Source organism: Benincasa hispida, chromosome 5 (assembly GCF_027475165.1).
Source record: "Benincasa hispida cultivar pf3 chromosome 5, pf3_genome.v1.1, whole genome shotgun sequence".
Lineage (NCBI taxonomy): Eukaryota > Viridiplantae > Streptophyta > Magnoliopsida > Cucurbitales > Cucurbitaceae > Benincasa > Benincasa hispida.
The window spans coordinates 7,957,215-7,975,656 of record NC_143482.1 but is presented as its reverse complement, the minus strand read 5'-3'; the positions used below and the strand labels follow the sequence as shown (position 1 = coordinate 7,975,656).

The 18,442-nt window shown below is 34.3% G+C and overlaps 1 protein-coding gene and 1 long non-coding RNA gene across 2 annotated transcripts; both read left to right on the top strand.

The window, feature by feature from the left end:
* The first annotated feature begins 6,085 nt into the window (after nt 1-6,085).
* Nucleotides 6,086-7,166, top strand: LOC150035886 (uncharacterized). Its single transcript, XR_016529673.1, has 2 exons — nt 6,086-6,530; nt 6,936-7,166. It is a non-coding gene; the product is annotated as an uncharacterized LOC150035886 (long non-coding RNA).
* A 3,836-nt stretch (nt 7,167-11,002) lies between these two features.
* Nucleotides 11,003-13,177, top strand: LOC120077105 (uncharacterized). The gene has a single exon (XM_039030980.2). It carries the CDS (start codon nt 11,707-11,709, stop codon nt 12,907-12,909), a length of 1,203 nt encoding a protein of 400 aa, XP_038886908.1. The 5' UTR covers nt 11,003-11,706; the 3' UTR covers nt 12,910-13,177.
* Nucleotides 13,178-18,442: the final 5,265 nt, after the last annotated feature.

Genomic DNA, 18,442 nt, shown 5'->3' with positions numbered 1-18,442 from the left:
AAGAAAGTCAAGCAAGGTAAATGTGATTTACTTGTATTAGAGATTTGTTTAGTGAAGAATGATTATTCAACCTGGATAATTGATTCAAGCGCCACTAACCATATTTGTTTTTCATTTTAGGAAATTATATCCTAGCGGCAACTGGAAGCTGGGGAGATGACGATGCGTGTTGGAACTGGGCACGTCGTCTTAGTTGTGGCAGTGGGAGTACTCTGGCTTGCTTTATAGACTAGATATATTTTATTAGAAAATGTATTTATTGTTCCTGAATTAAATAGGAGCTTAATTTCTGTAAAGTGTTTGATTAAAAAAAAACTATTCTATACATTTTTCTATAAATAAAGCGTTTATTTTCAAGAATGGTATAGATCTTTGTTCTGTTAAGCTGGTATATGTCTAAGACCGTTAGCAACTAAAGCCCTCCTAATCACTGAAATGTTTAAAACTGCAGTAACTTAAAAGAAAAGACTTAAAATTTCTCCTAAAGAAAATGTCCATCTTTGACACCTAAGGTTAGGACACATCAATCTCAATAGGATTGAGAGATTGGTTAAGAATGGAATTCCAAGCGAGTCAGAAGAAAATTCTTGACCTGTGTATGAGTCTGCCTTGAAGGCAAAATGATTAAAAGATCTTTTTACAAGAAAAGATCATAGGGCCAAAGAACCCTTAAAGCTTGTAGATTAAGATCTCTGTGATCCGATGAATGTTAGAACAAAATGAGGGTTTGAATATTTCATTATTTTTTGCTGATGATTATTCAATTTATGGGTATGTTTATTTAATGCAACAAAAGTCTGAAGCTTTTGAAAAGTTCAAAGAATTTAAGGTTGAAGTTGAAAATGCATTAAATAAAACAATCAAAAATATTTCTATTTGATCAAGGTGGAGAGTTTTTTTATATTACATTCCAGAACTATTTGATAAAACATGTAATTGTATCTCAACTCTCCACACTTGGTACACCTCAACAGAATGGTGTATCAAAAAGGAGAAATTGAACCCTGATGGACATGGTTTGGTCTATGATGAGTTATGCTTCCTTACCGAACTCGTTTTGGGATTATGCAGTACATATTGCAACTTATATTTTGAACTGTATTATATCTAAGAATGTTACATAACACCATTGGAATTATGGAATGACTGTAAAGTTAGTTTACATCATTTCAAGATCTTGAGGCAAATCCTAAAAACTTGGAACCTCGTTCAAAATTATGCCTATTTGTAGGTTACCCTAAAGGAACGAGAAGTGGTTACTTTTATGATCCTAAAGAAAATAAAGTGTTTGTGTCGACAAATTTTACATTTTTAGAAGAGGACCACATAAAGAAGCATAAACCCTGTAGTAAGATTGTATTGAGTGAACTTTCCAATGAAACTACTGAACCTTCAACAAAAGTTGTTGAAGAACCCAATAAATCAACAAGAGTTGTTGAAGTTGGATCATCTAATAGGTCAAATCCACATCAAATGTTGAGAGAGCCTCGACATAGTGGGAGAGTTGTGAACCCACCTGTCTGTTTTATGCATTTAACAGAAATTCTAGCTATGGTAGCTGACAGGAGATGTTGAGGATCCATTGTCTTACAAGAAGGCAATAGAGGATGTTGACAAAGATGGGTGGATCAAAGCTATGGATCTCGAAATGGTGTCTATGTACTTAAATTCTGTTTAAGATCTTATAGATCAACCTGATGGTGTTAAACCTATATAGGTTACAAATGGATCTACAAAAGAAAACGGAGTGTTAATGGGAAGATACAAACCTTCAAGGCTAGACTTATTACAAAGGGTTATACCCAAGTTGAGAGAGTCGACTATGAGGAGACTTTCTCACCTGTTGCCATGTTGAAGTCTATCCGGGTCCTTCTGTCCATTGCCTTTTATTATCACTATGAGATCTAGCAAATGGACGTCAAGACTGTCTTTCTGTATAGCAACTTAAGGAGACCATTTATGTGGAGCAGCCAGATGGATTCAAAACCCAGGGTCAAGAGCAAAAGATTTGTAAGCTTAATCGGTTCATTTATGGATTGAAGCAAGCTTCTCGATCTTGGAATATAAGTTTTGATACTGCGATCAAATCTTATGGTTTTGGTCAAAATGTGGTTTTGGTCAAAATGTTAATGAGCCTTATATATATAAAAGAATCATCAACAATTTAATAGCTTTTCTAGTTCTGTATGTAGATGATATCCTACTTACTGGGAATGATGTAGGTCTATTGACTAAAATTAAGAATTAGCTTACGACCCAATTCTAAATGAAAGATTTGGGAGAGACGTAGCTTGTTCTGGGCATTCAGATCTTTAGAGATCGAAAGAACAGAATACTAGTCTTGTCTCAAGCATCGTACATTTACAAGATACTTGTCAAATTTTCGATGTAGAACTCTAAGAGAGGTTTACTTCTTTTCAGACATGGAGTTATATTGTCTAAGGAATAGGGTCCTAAGACACCTCAGAAGTTGAGGAAATAAGACGGATCCCCTATACATCGGCTATTGGCAGTCTAATGTATGCGATGTTATGTACTAGACCTGACATCTGCTATGCGGTAGGGATAGTCAGTAGATATCAGTCTAATCTAGGATTTAATCATGAGACCATCATTAAGAACATCCTCAAGTATCTACAGAGAACAAGGAACTACATACTTGTGTATAATTCTAAGGATTTGATCCTTACAGGATATACGAACTCTAATTTTCAGACTGATAAGGATTCTAGGAAATTCACATCAGGATCACTGTTCACTTTTAACGAATGAACAGTAGTCTGGGGGAGCACCAAGTAGGGGTGCATTGCTGACTCCACCATGGAGGCTGAGTACGTAGGGCCTTGTGAGTTGCTAAGGAAGCTGTGTGGCTCACAAAATTTTTGACTAATCTGGAAGTGGTTCCAGACATGTCAAAGCCCATCAACCTTTATTGTGATAATAGTGGTGTTATGGCTAATTTCCAAGAGTCTTGGAGTCATAAGCGCGAGAAGCATATAAAGCGAAAGTATCATCTCATCTAACAGATTGTGCATTGAGAGGATATGATCTCACGAAGATAGCTTCGAGCACAACGTTGTTGATCTATTTACAAAGGCCCTCATGGCTAAGATGTTTAAGGGTCACCTACAGAGTATGGGTCTATGAGACATGCCACATTTAGACTAGGGCAAGTGGGATATTTTGTACTGGACGCATGTTATGCCCTAGTTTATTGCTTTATGTACTTGTATATTAGTGTGACTTTTATATTGTACACCCCACCAGTTTTAGGTCAAGTGGGAGATTGTTGGAGTTGATGTCCTAAATCTCGTAGGGTCCTGTAGTTTGTAGTTGTATTATACAAATATTTTATTTATTTAATAAAATATGAGATGTTTTATTTGACATTTAGTAGCATTAAATCCACAAACAAATAAACTAACATTCAAGGTTATCATCTGTAGCTTAAATATGTATGTAGAGACATATGGGTAGATCATGTTTAAGTGATAACCTAAATGGTATGTAGTAGATGGATAAGATTGGATACCTTATCCTGGTGACACTATAAATATGGCACGCTTTATATTATAGATGTCACAATTGTTATAAAGTGCTACAAATGATATAATCCTAATTATTTATGTGGAGACATGTGAGCAGTGGTATTCTATACAAAGAAGTTTGTATAAGACATGACCACTAAATGACTAGTCTCATTATATAACGTCGTTCATAATTGAGACTTACATTTCACCAGGATGAAAATAGGTGACATGGTCTGAATCCTAAGGGAGTTGTGAACTTTTGTCTATGAAGGCGGTCATTTGATTTGTATGGGTGAGATTGACCAGGTCGCCGACTCAATAAGCCTACCATTTTGGGGATTCATCTGATTGGAGAGTTGGGAACATAGCTACACATGACGGAATTCACTCCTTACCCGATGTCGAGGAAAGTAGATAAATTGCTCCCTTAAGGGCTAATTTCGAGGCTTAAACAATGTGAGGCCACACCGTCTCTTGGCCCGAGAGAGATTTGGTCATAGTTGAACTATGACTTATTGTTCATTAGAGGGATCAGTGGTACTTAAGGAGTCAGATGTAATGACAGGGATAAAACGGTAATTTTGACCTATCTGTACTTATAAGTAATTTGTGAAGGGTCATCACATTGTTGACTGGTTATATCCAATAGACACAGAAATATATATGTATTACGAAGAGTGCAGTTGTCGATCTTTAGTGGAGTATCCGACAGTTAATAGATGTTGAATAATTAATTAAACTATTTAATTAAATTTTCAAGTACTATTAGAGCTTCAAGCTACAGGTTTATGAGGTCCCCTCTGTAGCTCAACAGAGATTTAATGAGAATCAATTTGGATTAATTTGAATTATTCAAATTAATTTAATTTAATTATATATGATATAATTACTATAATATATTTGATACATTATAATATAAAATTTATTTTAGAGAAAATAAATATTTGAATATGATTCAAATATTAATTATGTGAACTAGATTCATATAATTAAACTTAGTATAAATGAGATTTATATTAAATATTATACATTAATGAGAGAATTAAAACTACAAATTATATTATATTTGATACAATATAAAAGTATAGGTTATGTGTTATATATGATATGACATATAGTTATATAATAAGTTTATTATTATTATTATTATATAAATATATAATGTATAATTTAAATTAGATTTTTTTTAAAATTTAAATTTAAAGGGAGGGAAATAACTTCCCTCCCTTCAATACTCTTAGAAAAATGTGGAAAGCGGACGGTTTTTTTTTTTTTTTTTGACGAATGATTGTTCTTCATTGAAGATTTTGTTACAGGAGGTACTTTGTATGTGATTAGTCTAAAAAAAATCTCTCTACAATAAATTTTCCACAGTCTCTCTCCTCTTTTCAATCTCACTCCCTTGCCCAAAATACTAAAGTCCACGCCTCTTGCAGATTCTCTTCTCTTACAAAGAATACAGAGGTATTTCTTGTGGTAGTGTCCACACTATTTTTGGTTCGAGGGTTCTACTAGATCGCGATCAATTTGGAGAAGAGGATTCGTGAAGAGGGTTGTGAATTCTTCAAGGTAAGTTTTCCTAAACCCTATTTCCTCCTAATTTATTATTGCATGTTGTACAATTAATTTGTGTTTATGCATAATGTTATATTCTGTAAAACTTGTATTATGTGAAAATAATTTTTGGGACTGATCCCCGTTTCCGCACTGGACCTTTACCGGTTCCTTTAGTGGAAACATACGAGTGGGGACATCCTATATAATGAGTTTGTATAATATTAGACTGCAAATATTTAATCGACTCGATATCAATTTCTAAGTGAGTTATGAACTTCTGCTTGTGAATACTCGTCTTTTGATTTACATAGGAGAAAATGACCCAAGTAGCCGATTCAACAACTCTACCATTTTGAAGAGACTAAATAAGGAACTAAAAACATAATTTCATAAGATAAAATTCCCTTATTCCGATACAGTGTAGGTAGATAAATACTTCTAACCGCTGATTTCAGAACTTTAACAATGAGTCTCTACTCTTTTATTGACCTAGAAAAGATTTGGTTTATGATTGGGCCATAAACAAATTGTTGACTAGTGGTACTTAAGGTGCAAGGTATAATAAGTGGGGTAAAACGGAAACCTACAATACATAAGAGTGTAACTCTAGGTCTATAATGGTCCTACAGTTAATGTATAAAACTTTATTAATTGATTGATTTTGTATCCTTTGAACTTATAATTTGTAAGTTCATAAAATCCATTTGCTAGTTCATATGAATAATTAGGAATCAATTCTGTTGAAAAACGTTGAAATTAATATTTAATACATTCAATACATTAAATATCAAATAAAATTATTAATAGTAAGATACATTAAATAAAATGATTATACATATCATTTTTAAAATCATAAATTCCACGTAGACCAAATTTGTAATTTAAGCCGTGGTAGAAGTGGAGGAGTTTATTAGGAGCAGAAAGGCGCTGAACAAATTCATCTCCAAATCAGGAAAGAGGAAAACATTTATTAAACAAAGGGCGAAAATAGGATACTCTGAAAGGCTTTTCTTTGGTGAAGTCTTCTACGCTTACGACTGTATTTGTGATGTCTTTTCATTCAATCTTCTGAAGAAACAAAGCTCTCAAGTGGAGATGTAGGCCTTAATCCCCGTGTGTCAACTCCCTTGATGATCTGATGATCTTTTCCCTTTCCATGGCCACAGCTTTCTTCTTCATTCTTTCTCTGGTTCAGTTGCATACATTTTTCCTCAAAGTGAAGACAAAAAAATTCGAAAAGGGAAAGTGTTAGTGGCTTAAAGGCTTGTATATTGTGTATTCCAGCACAAGGGAGAGTGATACATGGTGTCGTCGACATGGAGAGAAATGGCATCTTCTTGTGGGTTGTCCTTGATTATAACGTGGATTTCCTTTTCTGTTTACAACATTAGTGCAGTGCAGACGTTGCCTTCTCAAGTTATTGGAAACCAAGAACCTTGAAATGTGAGTCTTTTTTTCTTTTCAATGTGGTAGGTAGTGTTAGTGCAAGCTTTTCTCCATACATACAGTTTGCTCTGATGATGAATTGTGCATCTTTTAAGAGAGGATTTTGGCACATGCATGCGCTAAAAGTTTAATTGCTTTGTCAGTGTTGGAGCAGAATACTATTGCAGCTGTTCCCTTCACTCCCCCACTTTTTTAGACGTCCTAGAGAATTTTTATTGAGACTGAAAAATTTGGGGAATATTTTCGTTTCTGTATGCCTAATGTCTTGTCCTTATCGTTTTCCCTTTCTGTTCTGTTTGGTTAATTTTTGTTAGTCTCAAGTTATGTTTTGTTGAGAATGCAAATTCCTTCCCAGATATCCCTTGTTCCATAAAGTTTAGGTTTGTTATTTTCTACATTCAGGAGGAGATTACCATTGCAAATCTGGAACTGGATTGGATGCAGGTCTGCAGGTGTCTCATATGTCTACAAGAAGTGCACTGAGGAGCAAGCTTCAGGATTTGTTTAACTTTAATCACTAATTAATTAAACTTGAATTTTGTCTTTTAGATCGCTCAATTAATATATGAGAGAATGTCTAATATCTCGTCTTCTTTAACTTTTAATAGTATGATCTAAAATTTGAACCCAAAATGAAATTTGTCCCACTTTTTAAAACTTGTTTTATTACCTTTTGTTTACATCATATTAGCATGAAATTATCAAAACGGATCATTGTGTACGTGGATTAGATTGGGATCTCTCTATCGCCCTTTGCTTTCACTACTCTTGCTCCTTGGGATTTAGATTTTCTCACTTCTCTCAATCTATTCTCGCTTTTTATTTTTGGCTCTTGCTCTTTGCTTTCCTTCTTCGTAGTAAAAGAAAGTGAATAACAAAAGTTTCAAGATTGAAAGTGAGGGAGAAAAAAGCAAGAACAAAGAGTGGAAGTCAAGAATTGAGAGCCTAGCACAATTATCTGCTTAATATTGTGGAAGCTGGTGGATCAGTTCCTATAATGGAATGGCTAGATACTACATGGAACAGAGTCCTAGCCTAGTTGTTCGGTAAGACTTGGAGTACCGCCGTTGGGTCACTGTATGATATGATTGTGGACAGTTAACTTGTCCCACTTTTGGTCTCTTTTCAGTGTATAAATTCCCCCATTAGAGCTACCAGTCTTAACTATTTTACAGTGTGTTGTTGACCATGATAGATCAGACTTTATGGCTCAACAGAATGCATGTTATGTAAATTAAATACTCGGTAGCGAGGTTTAAATATTTTCAAATATAGACATTTTGCTATATTATAAGTTGCTCATTTTTCTACATTTGAAAACCGCCCTAGTTTTAATGGTACTCTCTCGTGTGTTATTTAATCAATTAGTTATAACTAGCTTCGATAGAGTGTTTAGAAGGTTGGGGAGGGATCCTAGTGATGTTTGGTCTTTGGTTAAGTTATATGTCTCCTTTGTCTTTGATTTCGGAGATCTTTTGTAACTATACTTTAGACCATTTTACTTAGTTTGACCCCATTTTCTGATGCAATTACTAGATCGGATTGTATTGATATTAAATGCGTGGCGACAGGTTATGGCGAGGGGCGGGGTATGGAATCAAATAAAATCATGCATAAGCAAACATAGACAAATAAATATGATAAAAGGATGATGAAGCTGTATGAAAGTGACTTGACATTACCCTTTACTATTCTCTGTGCCCTTAGCAATATAGTTTGCCATGCCCATCTTCATCTACTACTTTTACTATCTAAGTTCCAATTGCTTTCTATAATGGAAATTGGAATCTCATCTTGGTCCCAAACTATAACCAACTTAATTTGGTTGTTGAGGTTGGTTGATGGATTCCACATATCCTCATCCTTCTCTGTTTTTAACCCTTTGGATACAAACAATAGTAAATATACCATTCTTTAATCTTTACCTTTTCTTTATGTTACTGCAAGGAATTAGATACTCACACAAAGTGATTCCATTGCTTTTTAGTCTTTTTAGACCTTTGTCAATGCCAAGTCTTCTAAGTTTGTGAATCAAATATATATATATATATATATATATATATATATATATATATATATATATATATATATATATATTTTTCCTTGTAAGGTTATTATAATGTTAGTAAATGATGGATGGGCTTTTTACCTGATAGATGAGCTTTGAAATTCCCAATATTCTTACTTTGTGTCCAAGTAACATTCCTTTGAAACTCTCTAAAATGTGTTGTGTAAGTTTGAAGAAAGTAAAAAGTGGTTTCCACTAGCAACACACGGAGTAATTGTTCTACACAATTACTTTCGCTCTGACCCCATTCCTTAGCTATTGCTTCATTGCATCAATATCACCACTTTTGTTTGCATCGCCTACGAGAAAATGTTTCATGGTCAACCGGTGATTTTAAATTTGTTAATATTATCTTTGGGTGTGATTCGCAGATATAGACATTAAACCTAAAGTATTAACAAATATAAAAAAATTATAAATATGGCCAAATTTAAATAGTTTATCAATAATAGACCATATCACTGGTAAAATCTATCGACTTGATTATATTTGTAATTTTTTTAAAATCACTCGAAAATAGTTAAACTATCTCTACATGTGTTGAGGACCAAATGGTCTTCGGTTCAAATCCCTCATCTCCAATTTGTATTAAAAAAAATCACTCAAAAATATTTTTACTCATTTTAAAATCAATTAATAGTATGAAAAAAAAAAACAATGATTAAAGATATTTCCTTTTAAATGAATTTAATTATAAAAAAATTAATTTTAAAATTACTTACAAACATGCATTAAAATCATTTTTGACATTTTAAAAATCACTCCAAAACATGCTAAAATTATATTTAAAAGTGTAAAATTAAATATTTAAATTAATTTTAATAATTAAATGAAAGCGATTTTAACAATTTTATTTTAAAATTACTCTCAATCAGCGCTAAGATATAACTCATAACCATTCCTTTCTCGGAAACCCTTTTGTGTTAATTTCTCATTGGATATTAACTTATGGACCACAACTTCTCTCCCTTTATAATCAACATTATGTTTATCTCTCCCATGCATCAAAATAATTATTTCATTTTACGCATTCATTTAAATTTTTATCATAATAGCAGTTCATTAAATTACAAGCTTGTAATTTACAATAGGCAACACCATAATACCACAGACAATATTGATATATACTTAATCCCGATATAACCTACTATTACTGCCATTTTATCTTTTCTAATTTTATTTGCAATATACACGTCATATTATGGATTCAAACACAACAAGATTTGTATATTTTTTCATAAATATTGATCACATATATTGGCTTGTAGTTCTTAACAAGTTTGAACTTATGTAATTCATAATTAGGAAAGAATGAGTTATAGTGTAATTCAAAGTATTAACTTTTCGTCGAATTGTCAATACTTCTATTGATATTTCCACGTTTTCATGGGTTCGACATTGACATGAGAGGTGAATTAATATTTCCATTATATCATTGAAAAACTGTCAAACACAAAATATAATCATCAAAATGTCACTAATATAAATATATATGAATAATATACATATTAACTTGTTTGGTAATCACAAAACGTTTATTTATTAATATAACATTTTTTTAATTTTTAATTTTTATAATTTTTCTATAAATATTGATCGAAATTTTTGTAAAATTAAAACGTGTAGTCTTGATTAATAATTTGAAACAATAAATCCACATGAGAAGTCTAAATTCGACTCAATAACTTTTTTTATCCATAATTACGATCTAACCCCTTCATCAAGAATGATGGGAGAGTGATATCTTGATAAACATTTTTTCAAATAAAAGAGCATTAAAATGGAAAATTACCCATTTGAATAGAGAATAAAACAGTTGTTAAACTATTAAAGTTGAAAATTTGATTGTCCCACTCCTATCTTCTTTTTAACTCAAAAATCATTAGGAGAAAAAAAAAGATCGAGTCTAAATGGTAAATTTTTCATCCTTAATCCATTTATTGTATGTCACATCAATATGCTTTTAAAATTAAGGTGGGATCCAAAAAGATTTCTAATACAATTGTAGTAAGAATGACTCTGATTCGTAATTTGAAACGTCAATGAATGAAAGTAGTATGAAAAAATTTCTATATTATCGTAGTACTAAAAATTTTTCCATGGAATCCAGTATATTAATATAGAATTGACTTAAGAAGTACAGATACGGATACGAGACATGGATACAATACGACGAGGATAGGACAACACACCATGTTTTAAAAGATTTAAGACACAACACGACAAGGACACACTTATTAAATTATATATTTTTTAAAAATACATATAAGTTTTGTACTAAAAGAAAATTCAAAGCTAATAAGAAAGTTATAATTATTGTCATATATGTGTCTTTTTTTTAGTATAATGAACAAGTATTATACGTATATATATATCACAATGGTTGAAATTCACTAGTATTGTGTAGTGAAAGAGAGTGATAATTTTTGTTGGTCCAAATAATGATTAATGGACGGTGAAACTTTTAACTTTTTTTGCGGCGTAGAGTTTAGGTTAAGTTTGGGGATGGACCCAAGAAACTGGGTGGTCACGTGATCCCCGTCTTAGACACACCACTTTTCTTCTTATGGAACTGATGATCTGGCGTTCCCAACAAACCTCTGGGAGCTTCGTAATTCCGACTTCCACGTACTCCCCCTTCCAGACAAAACAAACCAAGCCTATTCAACACAAACTACGGAAATAAATAAATATAATATAATGTAAAATCCCCATACTGCCCCTCATTTCTTGATGCAATGTGTCGTATTCTCTGCGTCTTCTCTAACAAGCCTCCGGTCGTAATGATAAAATACATTGGAGACAGAGAGAGAGAGAGTGTGTGTGTGTGTGTGTGTTGCTGCTGCTGCTGGCACTAGAGACAACAGCAGCTTCGCTTCTTCCTCAAGCCAAACCCACAATTTCTTTTTTCTTCTTTCTTTATCCTTTTCAAATCTTAGTTGCTGATTTGTAGTTCCGCCATTAAAAGCTTTCACAGGTTACACTTCCTTTCGTCTTCTCAATTCTCACGGAAAAGTAATCCTCCCTTTATCTGAAACCCACCCCTATAAAATCCACCCACATTTGCTATTCTTCTTCACGTTATTCAATCCAACTCTCATTGCAATGGCCAGACTTCCCCTTCTCTGCACTTTCATGCTCTTCCTCTGTCTGGTTCATCCTAATTTCAATTTGCATGTATCCGCAATGCTGGATCCACTTGACTTTTTAGCACTTCAATCCATTCGGAAGGCTTTGAAAGACATGCCAGGCTCTAATTTTTTTGCTTCCTGGGATTTCACTTCCGATCCCTGCAATTTCGCCGGCGTTTCCTGTCAATCCAACAAGGTCGTCACTCTCAATCTTGGAGACCCCAGGGCTGGTTCACCTGGCTTAATTGGTCGATTAGACCTCTCCATTGGTAAGCTCTCTGCCTTGGCCGAGTTCTCCGTGGTTCCAGGTCGGATCTACGGTCCTCTTCCAGAAACACTCTCTCAATTGAAGAACCTGCGTTTCCTCGCCATCAGCCGCAACTTAATCTCCGGCCAGATCCCGGCGGGTCTCGGCGGCCTACGCAAGCTTAAGACACTGGACCTGAGCTACAATCAACTGAGCGGACAAATTCCTCGCCCCATCGGAACGCTACCCGCATTATCCAACCTCATTCTCTGCCACAACCGTCTGACGGGTCCGCTTCCTCTTTTCCTTTCACGAACCCTAACTCGTCTCGACTTGAAGCATAACGCGCTCTCCGGTTGGCTTGGTCCAAACTCCCTTCCCCCCACCCTCCAATATCTCTCACTCTCTTGGAACCGCCTGGGTGGCTCTGTGGACCGCCTCCTGACTCGGCTGGACCAGTTGAACTATCTGGACCTCAGCTTGAACCAGTTCACCGGCACAATCCCCGGCCGTCTATTCACATTCCCCATCACCTCCCTTCAATTGCAACGCAACCAGTTCTCGGGGCATGTGGAACCGGTGAATCACGTTTCAATCACCACCGTTGATCTGAGTTACAACAAGTTGTCGGGCCCCATATCCCCATTCTTCTCCACCGTACAGAATTTGTATCTGAACAACAATGCGTTTAGTGGTCGGGTACCAGCTTGCTTCGTCCAACGCCTCCTCTCTGCTAATATACAGATACTATATTTACAGCACAATTATTTGACTGGCATAGAAATTAATCCGACGGCTGAGATTCCACTGAGCAGTTCCTTGTGCTTGCAATACAACTGTATGGTGCCTCCCGTACAGACTCCATGCCCGTTGAAGGCAGGAAAGCAGAAGACCAGGCCTCGACAGCAGTGCAACGAATGGAGAGGCTAGCCCTACAAAACCTTACACGTGGCATCCAGGGCATAATGGGAAACAAATTTTGCATTCATCTTAATTTCATTAAAGTTCTTTTTTTCCTTTTTTTCCCCTTTTTTTGGGTGTAGTCGTGGACTGTGGACTGTGGGGGTAAAGACTTAAAGTAAAACTAAAAAATGTGAATAATCGAACATATTTGTAATGTGGAAATGCAGTTTTGGAAATCCTATCAATTTTAATATTATTTATTATCATTATATTATTGGAAGATAAACATTTTCAAGTGTGTTGCTCGGTCCTCACTCTCTTCTCTCTTCAAAACCACTTCATGTATAGTAAAACTTTAACTTGTTTCGTTCAAAAAAATTAATATCCTTATATTTTATTACGTTGGTCTACTAAATATTAAATTATCAAAATTATTCTAAAACATACGCAAAATAAACCCATTTATTTGTTGCACAAGTTTCTCCTTCAGCTTTAACTCAGAAATCATTACTTGATAATTGAAGTTTGGTTCGTAAATCCATAATAAAGTTTGAAAAATGGTCTGATCGTGTTTTTTCTTTCAACCACAGAGAATAAATGAACAATAGTACTTTTCAAAAGAAAATAATAAAAATAATAGCAAGCATAATGCAAATGAGATTAGGTGTGGGGTAGGTTTGATTCAACCGTGTGGGGTGCACATGCTACGGGATGCTACTACCCTTTTATTATTTAATTACTTATTTTTGTGCTCTAAATAAAGTTCCAATTTTGTCTGGTTTGATTGATGTTTAACGGTTTGGCTGCTCCCAATAGAATTAAGCATTTGGCTGATTAAGTGCTAAAGTAGGGTTCTTTGAAAAAATTTATTAAAAAAAAATGTGTGAACTTTTGAAACTATTTATAAGTTAAAATGTAAAATTTTGGATCAATTACAAATTTTCATACAATTTCTTAAATTAACCACAAAATTATAAATGATCAAATTTGATGATTTCATGTATTTTCACTTGAATCTGAAAAGAAATAAGTCTTCAAAAGTAATGAAAACAAATCAAGGTACGTAGGATGCATTGGCGTCTATTGGAGAAGTGAACGACGCATAATAAAGGAAATACCAGTCAGGAACACGTTAAATTTTAGGGGTGTTCAAAAAATCTGATGACTCGAAAAAATCGATCAACCCAACTCAATCCGTGCGGTTTGGATTGAGTTGGGTTCAAATAAATGAAAATTTTATGAGTTGGGTTAGTTTATAGGTTCAACTAATATAACCTTAACCAAATCTGAATTTATTATTAACTTTAAAATATTTATATTTTTTATTACTTATAACACAATTATTTATACATATATTGATTTTAATTTCTTTACATTCTATAAAGAAAATTCTCACTATATAAATTGAAATTGAGTTGTTAATTTTAATTCAATATATAAAAATAATTAAATTAGATTTTTCATATTTATGTTTTACCTTTTTTTATAATAAAATTTTAAATAAATGAATCGATTAATCCGAACCCGGAGTACAATAGCGTGCCAACATATCTGCAAGTTAACAAGAAGAAAAAAGAAAAAATATATATATATTCTAAGAAACAGTTTAGTCAGCTTGGAGCTTATATCCTTTTGAGAGTAGTGGTTGAAAATAAGAAAGCTGCAAAAGAAGAAAAATTGTTGTCAAAGTCAAAAGAAGAAAAAGGTCAAAAGAAAAAGGAAATTGAAAGAAGCAAAAGAACAAAAGAAGAAGGGGGGAAAAGTGGAAAAAGGGGGGCAAATAAGGTTTTAAGGCAAAAAAGAAAAAAAAAAAATTACGTTTCTTCCACAGAGTTCAGGCGAAAAAATTAAAAGAAAAGATCATCAGGGAAGACGGTGGCGGCACAAAATTTGGAGCCTACATACAAAATTTTAATGTATAGTGGTGGTTGTTCTTTGCAAGCTCAGATTCAACAGATAAAGCATCCTCAGACATAGATTGTCCGTGTTGGGAGAAATTATAAGACCTCCCACATGAATTCTGTAAATTGTATGTGAGAAGGAAACACCCAGAACCCCAAACAGATAAATCGACAAGAAAATTAATTAGAGAAGTTTTTGTTTTTTTCTTAGTCAATTTCTGTTTGTATATAGCAGTGAACTAGTCCATTGTTGAAAGCTGTAGAATAGTCATTTTGTTGCCTCATTTTTAGGTCCGTTTAAACTAGATTTTATTTTCTTCCAAAATAGTCTGGCTGTCCATTTTGGTTTCTCTTCTTCATCTTTACTTATCCAAAACCGAAATAGTTCTCGCAAAGTAGCTTCCGAGGCACAAAAAATATTGGGGAAAAGCCACATGCACTTGCTCAGAAGAATATACAATAAACCAAACACTACTCCTCTCACTGCAAATTAAAATGAAAACGTAAGACGTGAGCTAAGAAGTTAATCCTGCCATAAAAGTTTTAATTGAAGACAAACTAGGGAGGAAATGGGAAGAGGACGATGTTTATCGGAAAATTTCACAAAATGACCTGAAACCCAAAAACTTCTCTACCAATAATCTCTTCCTAAAAACTTTTCTAACCGACTAATACTAACTGAGCGTTAAGAGAATAGTAACCAAGCGTTAAGAGATATTTGAGTTTTTGTTATACGATCGTTTGGCTACCTGTTACGCGATCGTTTAGTTTTTGTTATGTAATCGTTTAGATATCTGTTATGCGATCGTTTAGGTTTTGTTATGCGATTATTTAGTTTTTGTTATGCGGTCGTTTAAATAAATTTGTGCTAAATTTGTAGAATATAATTGGTGTTGTACATTTAACTAAGCAAATAAATAACTAAACAATCGTTTAGATAAATTTGTGTTAAATTTGTAGAGTATAATTGGTGTTGTACATTTAACTAAGCAAATAAATAGCTAAGCAATCGTACAGAAAAATTGCCCAAGAAAATTACATGTTGTTTAGTCTAAATGGGCCAATGCCAAGTGTTATCAATGTTTTTCTGCACGTTTTCTTGTTGTCTTCTCTGACTACATCGTGTACACCTACGTATTTGTCGTGGATCCTCTCCAATCGAAGGTATCCTGAGGGTTTGACGTCGACCTATACTTGCTACCTTTTGCAGTGGTAGAATTGATTCAAAATCTCCAAGATATGGTATTCGAATCCATTCTTATCTGTGTCCGACTGGGAAGATTTTTTCAACGTAAGTAGCAAGCACACATTCAACTGTAAATCATTTTCCACAAAATGTTTGAATATTAATGTTTCTCAGGGTCGTTCCAGATATTGCATGGGAGCACGGGATCTCGGGGCAATTAAACTCCATAGACGTACATGTCCATGAACGAAGATCAACACCCACCAAATATCCATCGTCTACATTAATTATATGCATATCCACTTGGAAAACATGATATGTTCTAGACATCAATTCCGATTCCTTAAGAATACTCATTACGTAATCAACTACAATGTTTGTGCATGCCATTGCATGTGTACATTGGATATAGAACCAACCTTGTAGCCACTCACGAATATGCTCTAATAGCTTTGTGATTGGTAGTTCTCGTGCATATTTCAACACTTCATTGAGACATTCTACTATATTTCTCGTCATCTTGTCATACCTACAATAGACTTGATAAACCCTTGCCCATCGTTGTAATCCAACCTTTTCAAGATAGGTTGCCACACTAAGATATTGATAGAGCTTAGCCCAATACATCTGAAAGTCAGACATTCTATAAGCTTTCGCCGTTAAGTAGAAGTATGGGATTATGTCCTTATTCTTTAATTTGTCAACCAAATTGTTCCAAATATGGTATATACATAGGGCGTGAAATGCATCAAGGAATATACTTGCAACAGCCTTTGCAATTGAGATGTGACGATCTGATATAATCACTAAATTGGGAACGTCTCTTATCGAAGCCTTCAAATGAGTCATGAACCAAGTTCATGATGCATCGTTCTCACCATCTACAACACTGAAGGCGATAGGATATATGTTGTTGTTGTCATCGATACACGTTGCTATTAACAACATACCTTTGTATTTCTCATGAAAATGTGTCCCATCAACAACAATTATTGGGCATATGCAGTTTAGAAAACCCCCGATACATGGACCAAGTGCCATGAAGACGTACTTAAATTATTGTTCGTCCTCTACTTCAACCTAAAATATCGTACCTGGATTTGCAAGCTTAAGTGCCTCGTCATATGCCCTAACAATAGCATATGATCCTTCTCGTGACTTTCATGTATACACCAATCCGTACTCTCTAGCACAATAAGCCCACTCGTAACTTAAGTTCACTCCATGATCTCGTCAGACTTTCTTAATTATATCCCTTGGGCAGTAGATTCGACCAACTTGTTCGTATTTGGACTTGATTAAGTATCCAATAACCCAACTTTTTTCTTGTCGATGATTACCAGTTCTCATTTCAATAGAACATGTATGTTAGCTGGGATATTTCGTCACTTTGAAGGAATCACTTTCTTTTATTTCTTTTTGCACGGATCCTCCACTTGCATTCCTCCATTGAACATCCTATAGTTAGCAAGCTACATGGTAGTCAAAGTTCTTTCATATTACAAGCCTCAATAATTTAACTGACAAATCATATTTCGAAAAGAAAATTTGACCAACTTTATATCCTCGCCATTTAGACAGTCATAAGGTATTGTGATGAGGTCGTCATACGATGGGCCCTCTAATGGTCTAGGTATATCAACAAATGGTTCGGTGGAATAGTGGAGCGCATTAGAATCGAAGGCATCACAACTAGTGGAACGGGAGCAGGTGGGGTTGGAACATGGATGTTAAGTGTTGGAGAAGTTTGTAGTCCTGAAGATTGTCCATATCCATGTTCAGTATCGAATTGTGAAGTACATCTGGGTTCACTGTTCTGACCAAACCAAGCTTCATTTCGGTCATCCTCCAAGTTATATGGCTCAATGTGATCATCAAGTGAAGACATGGTATGAATATTGCGTGTCGGAATGGTTGCAAACCCAAAATTTTGACTGGTTGAAATGGGTTGATCGGTTGGATTGCAATGCTAGTACATATTGTCCGTGTGTACTCCATAACTTTCACAAAGTGTAACTGTTATAAATAACAGTATTTGGAATGTATTATAGCCTTCTAAAAAGAAGTTAAGATCTTCATTGTCGACTATATCAATTGGGGGAGTTGGGACCAATAGATTGTAGTAACATTTGATGGGTATATCAAACATATCCATATCGATATTCAGTCGTTAGTGCATCATACTCACTAATTCACTGACTGTTGTATCATTTCTGACTTTCAGACCTTTCATATGACCACCAACATAATTTCTTATGGACTCATCCCAATCTCCACCAAATCGTACAAAGATGCAAAGTAGTGCTATTGATCTACAATGGAATAAACAAATCATTGATAAGTGAACGATTATTTATATGTTACCATATGATCGTTTATAAATGTTTACACATTACTATGTGATCGTTTATTATGCGATCATGTATAAATTACTATGCGATCGTTTATACATTACTATGCGATCATATATAAA

What these genes read in the sequence shown, in the direction of transcription:
- LOC120077105 (XM_039030980.2), top strand. Translation starts at nt 11,707, where the DNA reads ATGGCCAGACTTCCCCTTCTCTGCACTTTCATGCTCTTCCTCTGTCTG.